Source organism: Excalfactoria chinensis, chromosome 7 (genome assembly GCF_039878825.1).
Source record: "Excalfactoria chinensis isolate bCotChi1 chromosome 7, bCotChi1.hap2, whole genome shotgun sequence".
Taxonomy (NCBI): Eukaryota; Metazoa; Chordata; class Aves; order Galliformes; family Phasianidae; genus Excalfactoria; species Excalfactoria chinensis.
The window spans coordinates 164863-176502 of NC_092831.1; the positions used below are offsets into that span (position 1 = coordinate 164863).

The following is an 11640-nucleotide window of genomic DNA, read 5'->3' on the forward strand; positions in this document are numbered from 1 at the left end:
TTAGTTGGTCTGTTTTGTTTCATCTACGGTTTTTGTACTTCTTTAGGTCTAGAAGAAATTGCAAAAGAAAAAGAAAAGTTAAAAAAAGTAGAAAGCATACAGATTAAAGAAGAGGTACTTGAGATCTCAGAAGAAAAAATAAGCTGTTTAAATACAACTCACTGTGAGCAAAAGGAAGATCTGAAAGAAAAGGACAACACTAATTTGTTTTTGCAAAAGCCTGGGTCATTTTCAAAACTAAGCAAACTGTTAGAGGTTGCAAAAATGCCACATGAGTCTGATGTTATGCCCCAAAAACCTAATGGTGGTGCAGCAAATGGATGCACTCCATCTTATCAAAATACCTCCCAAAACTCTCTGTGCAGTCTTCAACCCAGCGTATCACAAAGCAGCAGTGAGAAGCCTGATTCTAATAATCTTTTCAGTCCTATTGCAAGCGGGACAGGAAAGTTTTATAGTTCTCCATTAATTCCAAGTGATCAGTTGTTAAAGACTCTTACTGAGAAGAACAGGCAGTGGTTCAGCCTTTTGCCAAGAGTGCCCTGTGATGACATGTCAGTTACCCATGCAGATGCACCAGCTACTGCAACTTCACTTACTCCTCAATCACATCCACCATCAAAATCACCTTCACCTGTTCCATCACCTCTTCTGGGTTCAACCTCTGCACAGAGTCCAATGGGATTGAGTCCTTTTGCATTGCCACCACTGCAGGTAAATAAATAATTGTTTAAATAGTATTAATTTGCTGTGCTAACTTAGCAGAATTTATTTTGAGCCAAATTGTTTCACAGGCATGGTATAATATCATTGTGTTTTCATTTATTTTATTACTTACTATTTCTAAACTTTAATAGTAGTTCCATGTAAAAGAGATAATACTAGAATTTTTTATTTAAAAAAAAATAAATTAACCAATGTTTGATGTTTTGTATGTTTATTTTAGTAATCAGGTTTTGCTTTTAGGGGTTTGGCTATTGTATTAAATGAAAAACAGATTTCAGACATTTGACTCTGCCCTCGAAATATACTGTTCCTTAAGCAATCACAGGTTCTAATAGGAATTACTACATCATTGTTATGTGACTTTTTCCTGAACAACTTGAAGTACTGAGCAAGTAAAGACATCCTTTTTGTTTTGATTGCTGCTTGAAAATTAGCATTTTAATGATAAGTCTGGTTTCTTGGTAACACTGAACAATACCAGTTTTGATGGTGTTAAAAATGTTTTCCCTGTAGCAGATGAAGCCTGGACTGCCTGTCATGGGACTTCAGTTTTGTGGATGGCCTACAGGAGTTCTTACTTCAAATGTTCAATTTTCATCTCCTTTACCTACTATTGGATCAGGGTTGGGATTATCAGAAGGGAATGGTAACTCATTCTTGACATCTAGTGTTCCTACAAGTAAAAGTGAATCACCAGCACTGCAGACTGAGAAAGTAGCTTCTACCACCTGTGCAGCAGTGGAAGTGGCCAAGCCAGCAGATCACTCAAACCCAAAACCTATACCAGAAGGTAAGGATGGGCAGTCAGGTGGGACTGTCTGGATAATTTCTAGTGCTGCTGTGCTGTTACAGTTTACTTTTTCTAATTTCCCTAGTGAATTTCTCTAATCTGACTGTAATCATGTGAAAAACACGTGATAAGTATTTATATGTTTGTCTTGCTTTAGAAATGCAGTATGGGTGGTGGAGGATTACTGATCCTGAGGACCTAAAATCTTTGCATAAAGTGCTGCATCTCAGGGGAATAAGAGAAAAGGCATTACAAAAACAAATACAGAAACACATGGACTATATCACTATGGCCTGCGTCAAAAATAAGGATGGTAGGTAATTTGGTATTTATGTTGCACATGATATTGGAGCATAATAATGCTGAGATCTTTTCAGGATGTGCTTGGATACAGAGATGGTCATAGCAGCCAGAAAAACACAGTAAAAAGTCTCATACTTGCATTTTTACCAGCCTTATGCTGGGAAGTTAGTGTTGGAAAATCTTTCTTTAATATAAATTCTCTTTTGGTTTAAGTGTTGATAACTTTTCAAGCATTTTCAGTCTCTGTAACAATATAGCTCAGCCTTCCCTTCCCCTTGCCTCTTTATTGCAAGCTTGAAATCCTACAGAATTTGGTGGTCATATTGGATATCTTAAGAGCCATACACTTCTGTAACAATTCTTCAGCATTTAAATGGACTGACAGGTAAAACGGCTTGAATTTACTTAGAGAAGTTGTAATAACTTAACAAAATATGATTCTCAAATGCAGTTGCAATTATTGATATCAATGAAAACGAAGATAACCAGGTAACTCGAGATGTTGTGGAAAACTGGTCAGTAGAAGAGCAAGCAATGGAGGTGGACGTTGCTATTCTTCAGCAGGTGGAAGATCTAGAGAGGAGAGTTGCATCAGCTAGTTTGCAAGTTAAGGTAAAACTAACTTTTAGTAAAATTTCTCTTTTAAAATAATGTTGATGAAGTGGGAAGAATTTAAAGTAGATAGTGGCAGCCCTTTTACTGCTGGTAAGTGCCTTCTCATTCGTCTATAATAGTCAGCAAATAAAACAAATGCACTGCAGCTCTATCATGGATATCTGTTTCAGATATTTCATTGCAGTTGTATCTTCAGCTAAAGATGATCAGAATGACAGCTCCTGAGGGGTTCTTTGGCAGTGTGCAGAATCACACACATTTTGTTTACCTTTCATGAACGCCCAGATTTCGTTTCATGTAGTTGACTTAATTTTTGTGGGGTTTGCCACCTTTCTGCCTCGTTTGGGTTGTTCCAGTAACTTTTCCATGGTGAGTACTGATACCAAACTAAGTATGTTTGGTTCAAGTATGGATGTAGTATTCCAGGTGCAGTGTGTTCTACTAGTAGGTGCCATTTCTCTGTGACCAAATGAATACTGTCTATTGAGACATGAAACAGACCTATTCTGATGTTTTCACTGGTAGGGTATTTCAAAGTAAGATAAGAATGCAGAATGTTGCAGAAAACTCACTTCAGAAAGTCTGGTAATGCTCATATATTTTTGATTGATTGTTTTAGTTCTCTGGAGATTTTGGAAAAGGTCTCTACAGATGGATTACAAGTTACCAAGATGTACTGGAAACAGCACTTCAATTGTTTATTCTGATTCTGTAGAACAGTTCCTCTATTCAAAGACTAAGTTAAATAGCAACCAATAAATGCACAAACCTTTCTATTAACATAGGGCTGGCTGTGTCCTGAACCTGCATCAGAAAGAGAAGACTTGGTATATCATGAACATAAGTCAATTATTAGATTGCACAAGAAGCACGATGGAGATAGTGCTGGAGGCGGAGAAGGCAGTACCAGCTCTCTAGAGCGGAAGAGTGACAACCCTCTAGATATAGCTGTAACCAGGCTTGCTGACTTGGAGCGGAACATAGAGCGAAGGTATCTGAAGAGCCCCTTAAGTACCACCATTCAGATCAAACTGGATAATGTGGGCACAGTTACTGTCCCTGCTCCTGCACCATCCATTAGTGGTGATGGTGACGGGTAGGTTTTTGAGATTAACTTGAAAAATTATTGTGCTTCTTTGCTAATTGGAGCCTATTTTCTATTGCTTGTTATCTATGTACTTTCTTGTATGTCTTGTGATCCATATGGATCATGTTATTCTGCATGGTGCTTCATAAAGATATTTTTTTGTTATGTTTGTTGATAATGCAAAGTTATCTTACATTTAACTGGATGTGACTAAGCTTTGAGGCTTGTAGCCACAGTCTGTGCACTACATCAAATTTAGTTGCTTATTCCTTATACTTATTGGCTGTGTATGTTTTGTCGTTGCTTGGCTTTCAGTGTGATAATGCTTGTTCCACGTTCAAATATCAGCAAACGTGGATGTGACCTACCTAATTTCTCTGTATTTCAATACAGAACTGAAGAGGATATTGCTCCAGGGCTAAGGGTATGGAGAAAGGCATTGTCAGAAGCACGAAGTGCTGCACAGGTGGCTCTGTGCATTCAGCAATTACAGAAATCGATAGCATGGGAGAAATCTATTATGAAAGTCGTAAGTGTTTTTTATTAAGAAAAAATAGTGTGACTGAACTAGTTTTGCTATATCCTGTTTTCACAGTTTTGTTTGCTTTAGGTATTACAAGAGAACATGATTTATAACATATGCTTTATTACTGCCTATGAAACTTAATATTAACTGTACATTGTGCACAGATGAGTATAAATATACTGGAAATGATTGTTCCCTTTTTGCCAAATTCAGTATCACGAAAATGTTAAAATGAAAAGCCCTTGTAATTGTTTGCTCTATGTAAGATAGTAATGACTCCTTATAATTAACATTTTGGTAAATAGTAATTTATGACTTCATCTGATACTGTATTTAGTGGAGTATATTTTATCTATGATATAAGCTTTATGGTGATTCAGCACATTTTTGTTCCTACGTGCCTTTAGATAGCTCTTTGTGTACTTTATATATTCCTTATTATTACTGAACTCTGAGGTAAAGTGAAAATAAAAAAATAATAATTTACAGAGTGAACTGTTTGAAAGGGAGCTGTAATTTAGGTATCATTCCCTGCTTCAAAGCTTACAGATTGAACTGAGTCCATTTTTCATGTGTTACAGTACTGCCAAATATGTCGAAAGGGAGATAACGAGGAACTGCTGCTGCTTTGTGATGGCTGCGATAAAGGCTGTCATACCTACTGCCACAGACCCAAGATCACTACCATACCAGATGGTGACTGGTTTTGTCCTGCCTGCATAGCAAAGGTAACGCTAACCATAAAGTCAGAGTGACATGTAGTGCTCTTCTTGTAGATTCTAGAATTGTAGGCCCACCAGTGCTTTTTTTCCAACAAAAATAACAATCTGTATGTTTTGTGTTGGGTGGCAATTAAATTGTATGAGATGAATTGTTTAACTTGGATTTCAGTGGCAGTAGAAGTTTGCCTTAATCTTTAATTTTTAATGTAAGTATATCCATAATTTTGTTGCTGATTCAACATCATAGCTTTTTCTTCATTCTATGATACTTTTCAGTAATTGTCTTTAGAGCTTCATTGTTAAGAGTTGATGGGCAGATGTCTTAGATGGTTTGAAAAGAAAAATCAGAGAAAAATATGTAGTTGTTTTTTTTAAAGCATAGATAAGTTTCACCAGTAGGATAGTTCTATTTAAATGACTCAAAGCAGGAAATACTATTAAATGTCCACATTTTTTCTAGTCTGTATGTAGTTGCAAAATTGATACAATTTTTCATTTGTGAACACTGTAACTTTCAACTACAGTATGCATTGTTGGATATTTCTCACCTATTGTCAGTGTGATTCTTTTTGGGTGCATCTTTGACCAAGTAATAAGGGAAGTGCATTGTTTTTTAAACGACGTGCAGTGTGAGTAATATAAATAGGTCATTGTTGCAACTTCATTATGCAGTAAAGGTAAACTCAGGCTTTAACCTTTTCCTGTAGCTATCAAGGAATCATATCACAACTTTGTTATAAGAAATTATCCCACTGTGCTATCACTTACCCTGTTGCGTCTGGATTTTTTTTTCCCTGTTTTCTTCTACAATTGTTGTATTTCTAGTATGACAGAATAATGTTTTTCTGAGGTGTTTCTTTTGTTGCAAATTTGGCTGGAAGTTTGAAATTCGAAGATATAAGAAATCCAAAGTATAATTCTGCCTGATCTTCAGTACATACTGAGTAGTGATTCAAAATTCTGTAAAACAGAGAAACAATTTTATGACACGATAAAAACTCTGCTGTCCTAATTTATCTCAGCTTGGATTTTTTTCTTGTCTAAAATAAGGCTGACCGCCTGCCATTTTCTAGTTAATAGAGAATATTTCCTTATTTGGCCTGAGGCCTATTTCCTAATACACTTTAGATACTCAAAAATGATTTGTTCTCATTGGTTGACATTATATTTTTATCTACATGGCCAATAGTCAGCATCACTCTTTTTTTTCTTTACAAACTGATACACTTGCCTGTTTCTCTAACCTTGAACAAAAAATATATATATATGTGATACTGAATGGCATTAACAGAGTACATTTATTTCCAAAACATTTTAGTGTGTTCGGTATTAAACAGAACTAACTCTATACACAGCATACACTTTCTGTGTTACAATTCAGATGACAAATTAATTGCAAACTGACCACATTTCTTGTCACACTAGTTACAATCAGATCTGAAATGCTTAGGAAGGTCATTTATAAAATTCATGGAATTAAGTAATTTCTAATCATAGGTATAAGTGGGTCTTTTCAATAGCATTGTGGTTTGATGTTATGTTCTAATGATCTGAGTGATGTCTTCAATTGCTGTTGTCTTATGATGCTGTCAATAACCATAACTCCTATTGTCTACATTTTAAACACGTTCTTTCTTAGTTTCACCTCATTGTCTATAAATATTTTTCTATTTGATTAAATAATAGTCCTTATTTCCCAATTCTACAATTGTTGTGGCTTTGTACTCCAAGGTTTTATTGTATTTGTCTTGCAATTAGGCTATTTATTTCTTCCATAACTAGCATTTTATTTACATCAGTTGATCCTTTCACTGTCTTGACTTTTAAAAGCTCTTTTCTGTATCTTGCAAGTAATACAGCTGATTGAAAATGGATATAAAATTCCAGTTTGGGCTATATCAGTCTATTGAGAATGGACAAATAGAAGGGTTACTCCAGCAATAATGCCTCCTGATGTTGTGCCATGACATCAAAGGCAAATGTTGGTGTTATGGTAGCAGAGGTTGGCAATATTTTATTACGCTTCATCTCCATGCAGTAGATGGCCACAGGGGGCCTTTCTGACAAAATGCTGTCTGACATGGAAATGCGTATGAGGCAAAGATGTGGAACTGAATTCATTGGCATTCAGTGATGTTTGCTGAAAGTGGAAACCAAGAAGTGGGTGTCAGTACAGTGGGGCAGTGGGTGGTAGATTTCAGCAAGGGCGACAGTAGTCACCTTAGCTGGTGCATATTTTTATGAGCACGGCATGCAGGCTGTTGTTAATTGCTGGTGAAAATATATAGCAAATGGTGGTGACTGTGCTGAAAAATGGTGCTGTGTAGCTGTCAATTTCCTCTATCAAATAGAGTTATTGTGCTCTTAGTGGCTGTTAGGGTTTCTGAGGAAAAAAATAACAGGCATCACTTTCATTGTGACCTTTGTACTGTACCTAAAACTAGGCCATCCTGGTTTTCTGGGAGCCAGAAAACCATACCAGCCTGAAGGTCAGGTGCTTTTACACTGCCACAAGTTGGGAGCCTGAACCACTAGTCACAGGGATTTCTGCAGCCTCACCTTTGAGTGGCTAATTGCTGACATGTTATAGTTGTTTCTTTTTTTTTTTGGTGACTGATCTTCACTGCTATCTATCAGTAGTGACAGATCTCTGTAATTTCTTGGTTATTGCTTATTCCTTTTTATTTTCAGGCAAGTGGTCAAACTCTAAAATTAAAAAAACTTCAAATCAAAGGAAAGAAAAGTAATGAACAAAAGAGAGGCAGGAAATTACCAGGAGATACAGAAGATGAAGACTCTGCGACTACTAGCACCTCATTAAAAAGAGGGAAAACAGACCCTAGGAAAAGGAAAATGGATGAAAGTGTTTCTGTAAGCCAAGGAAAGCAAGAAAATTTCACTGCTATAAAGAAACCTAAAAGAGATGACTCCAAGGACCTGGCTGTGTGCAGGTATGATCGACCTTCTTGTAAAGTGACTGATTCTAAACTCTGGTATGTGCTGTAGAAGCAGGTGGTGCCTCATTGGGGAACAAGAACCCTGTTTGCTGTTATGCATCTCCACACGGGTTGTGGTGATTAGACTGTGGTTGTACCAAAAAACAAGTGTGCTTGCAGGGAGTAATTGCCTTGTTTGGCAATGGAAGGTACTTAATCGCAGTGTGTGGTATGTGAAATGTACTCCTCTGTACCATCCAAGGGTAGGAAGCTCCCTGAAAGCTGTGTGGTATTGACAGCTTTCTGGTGTGTAGCTGTTGCGTTACAGAAGAGATGGTAATAGGAGAGCATTATCTTCTGTAGTGTCATTGTGGTTTTTGGAAAACTAGTATCAGTAACTGCTTTACTAGTTGCAAATCATTTATGGTGAAATATTTGTGCAACTTCAGTATTTTGAACCTCATCTTTGGACAGAACTAGGTGCTACTCTGAATAGTCACTTTTCTGTCTTTATTGGAGCTGTTTTCTGCCTTACAGAGGGCACAGATTATGTAAGAGTTTTCCTTCTGAAGGGTGAATAGGTTCACAGTATGTGATGAATTTACGGAACAGTAAACAACTTTTCTGATTAAGCAAAGTTTAAAATCACTTATTTAAATCCGTATTTTATTCAGCATGATTCTCTCAGAATTGGAAACTCATGAAGATGCTTGGCCTTTCTTACTTCCTGTAAACTTGAAACTTGTTCCTGGTTATAAGAAAGTTATTAAGAAGCCCATGGACTTTTCCACCATTAGAGACAAGCTAACCAGTGGACAGTAAGTAAACTTATTGTAAATTTTACTTACCCTGAGATGTCAATGCTCCACACACACTTATTGGTAGACTTGAGAATTGTACTGCATTTCTTTTTAACAGTTCATTTGCGTACTGGAACACTATTTCAGGATAAGAAAAAGAGTGGAAAAAAAAGGCAACATAGTGGGATTAATCCAGGCAGCCCTTTACAGTGTTGATTGTTCCTTTTCTGGGTAATGGCAGCTGTACTGAGTGCTTCCTTTGAAAGTATTTTAACTAGAAAAATGTTGAAGGGAAAAGGGAAGTGAGTTTAAAAAATAAATTAAACGTCGCACGGTTCAGACTTGAAATTCTGTCTTAATTTTTTTCTAGAAAAGTAACAAAAACGGTAATGGAAAGAACTTGCTTGTGCTGAGGTTTATTTTCCTGGAAATATTAAAATTAGATGAATTTAACTTGTTCATTCATTGTGCATTCTGTAACGGGCTGTAAATGCACTGATGTTAGGAGAGCTCTTTGTTGCGTACGTTTTCTCCTTTGATTTTAACTGCTCCAGAAATCATTCACCTTTTTCTTTTTCCAGGTACCCTAATGTTGAAGCGTTTTCGCTAGATGTCAGGCTTGTTTTTGACAACTGTGAAACCTTTAACGAAGATGATTCTGACATAGGCAGGGCTGGCCACAACATGAGGAAATACTTTGAAAAAAGATGGACAGAGATTTTCAAACTGAGCTGAAGTTACCAGAACTCATTTTTCCCCTTAAGTGAGGACTGATAAGACCAGCAATGTGAACGTGAAAGTGCAAGGCTCCTGCGTAACTAATGACTGTTCTTCCTTAGAAGTATCACAAAGAAGTGATAATAGTTCTAAAGGCTTCACTCCTACAGCAACCATGACCCCTTGGTTCTTGGTTTGTGTGTTTTAACAAACTAATTTAGGTAGAACAGGGAAGCACACCCAAAGAATTTCAAAGAAAGGGGTGTTTTAGTGCAATAGCAATTTAAAATATATCAAATCGCACTGAATATTCAACCACCAGAGCTCTACTCGGGAAAATGGTTCTTTTTCCCTTCCAATAAATATCTATTTTTCATTTTTTTACTTTGTAGTTTATTTTTTAGTGAATGTATTTAATTTTATGAATTATTTATGATTATACAGCATCCAGAATCTTCGTTTTCTGTGAAAAGGAAGAACTAGAAAATTGCTTTAAATCTTGAAAATACAACAAGGAATGTTTTAAAATGTAAAACAAAGCCAAGTAAAACTGTTTACACTGATGTGCTGTAAAAGCACTAAAAATAAACTTTACTGTAGAGTTACAAGTACATTTATATATATGTTGCTGCATCACTTGTGTAGTTAAATTGTATTTCAAGACAGTGAAGAAAAATTGAGACATGTACATACTGTTCATTATTGTTTATATTAAGTCTTGTTTTAAATATGTATGATGTGTACATATTGTTTGCAGATATTATTGTTTATGCCTTAGGAGGGCAGTAGCATTTTATTTTAGTCTTAAGGTAATTATAGCTGTATGGCTTGTACAGTAATTATCCTCTACCAACACTGTGGAGTCTCCTTAATCTTGGTAGTGCCTGCCTTTAAAAACAGGGTGTAGGGGATATTAGTTTTCCATTTTTCTATTTTGTTACATAATTTCAAGCCACCGCAGCCTCAATTTAAATATAATCATTTGTATCCACATGGAATAAAATGGTGACAGTTTCCGAGCACACACAGTATTTTTTCATAGAAACATTTTCCTCCATTTGCCTTGCCACAGAAATAACAAGAAAAACAAAACAAAAAAAGACATTTGTAACCACTGTGTTTTACCTACTGTGTGTTGTGGTGGCCTGTTGGGGCAGATAGAGGGGGAGCTTTGGGGGGTTATTTTTACTTTATTTTTTTTTTGTACTAATGTAAGAGTACTTGAAGCTTTATTTAAAGGAAATGTTGTGGAAAGGTAGCATTCTTTTTCTTTTTTCTTCTTCTTTTTGGTTGTTTTTTTGTTGGTTTTTTTTTTGTTTTGTTGTGGTTTTTTGTTTTGTTTTTTTTTTTTAGTAGTGTTATTTTTCACTAGTATGTGTGGCACGGATACAATAAAAGATTGTTTTGCAAACCAGATTTTCTTGGGAATTTTAATATTTGAGCCCTTGTGCGTACAGGAATATTTCCAATAATATGTTTTGAGTCTGGCAGTTCTTACTATGGATCTAATTCTCCTGGCCTTTTTAGCGCTACCTCTGAGCAATTGCCAGGCAGTCAGAGGAGCACTTCTGCCACCTTCTTGAATGTGTGTGGATAACATTGGTTAAGGCATGGGTTGTAACTACTGCAAGCAGCTTGCATTCTAGCATTAGTTCTGCTAACTGCTTAATAGCTTTTAACTTCGTGTTTCTGAACATTTCTGTGAAAAGCTTTGCTGGTATGTTCCACATTTTGAACATGGAACAGTAGGGTTGTGTGTTTTAAAATGCTTGGATCGTTGGCAAATGCATGACTTTGATGCAAGATAATTGGTTTGGTTTTTCTCAGATTCTGTACTTTATCCCCCGTAGTAGATCTTAGTTTTCTGGTAAGTTGGAACAGTATTAACACTGATGCTATGCACACAGCTGCATTTTTCAGCTTGTCTCCTGATTAGCTGTTTGGCTGGTAAAGCTAAGGAACTTAGCACTGTGATAGTGGGACATGCTTCACCTATCTTAACATTGGTGCATTACCAGTGTATTGCTTTGCTTGGTGGTGGAGTGTTTTCATTCCAATTTCAGTGAAATTAAATTCATAGAAGTTATTATATTTGAAAAGTGAGCCTTAAACTTAAATACGCTGTCATATATCTTTGTAGAAAAGAGCAGAGATTTATTTACCTGTTGGAAAAATGTCTTTAGTTGTTCTTAATTGCTAACCTTCTGTCCTAGTGTTCCCATCTCAGTGTTCTTAAAGGAGGCCAATGTGCTTTTACTTCCTTTTGGAACGAGGTAAGCGGATCTTAATTTTTGGAGTTGACTGACAAACTTTAATACTTTTAAAACAGCATTTGTGATGGTCAGTGAGGAGTTCAGTGCTCACTTTGCCTTCTGTTTTGGCTCCTGGGTTTTTCTTTAAAGCACATTAGATGACACA

At 36.3% G+C, this 11640-nt stretch overlaps 1 protein-coding gene across 20 annotated transcripts in view; it reads left to right on the top strand.

The window, feature by feature from the left end:
- Positions 1-10241, top strand: part of BAZ2B (bromodomain adjacent to zinc finger domain 2B) — a 94474-nt gene extending 84233 nt beyond the window's left edge. For 16 of the 20 annotated variants that reach the window (XM_072341762.1, XM_072341766.1, XM_072341768.1 and 13 more), the window contains 10 exons: positions 47-714; positions 1240-1516; positions 1674-1829; positions 2271-2431; positions 3220-3530; positions 3915-4050; positions 4629-4775; positions 7461-7720; positions 8380-8523; positions 9087-10241. In XM_072341762.1, the coding sequence (XP_072197863.1) occupies positions 47-714; positions 1240-1516; positions 1674-1829; positions 2271-2431; positions 3220-3530; positions 3915-4050; positions 4629-4775; positions 7461-7720; positions 8380-8523; positions 9087-9240 (2414 nt within the window). In that variant the 3' untranslated portion in view covers positions 9241-10241. The remainder of the gene's footprint in view (positions 1-46; positions 715-1239; positions 1517-1673; positions 1830-2270; positions 2432-3219; positions 3531-3914; positions 4051-4628; positions 4776-7460; positions 7721-8379; positions 8524-9086) is intronic. The other 4 variants (XM_072341772.1, XM_072341780.1, XM_072341781.1 and 1 more) reach the window with 1 other exon arrangement.
- Positions 10242-11640: the final 1399 nt, after the last annotated feature.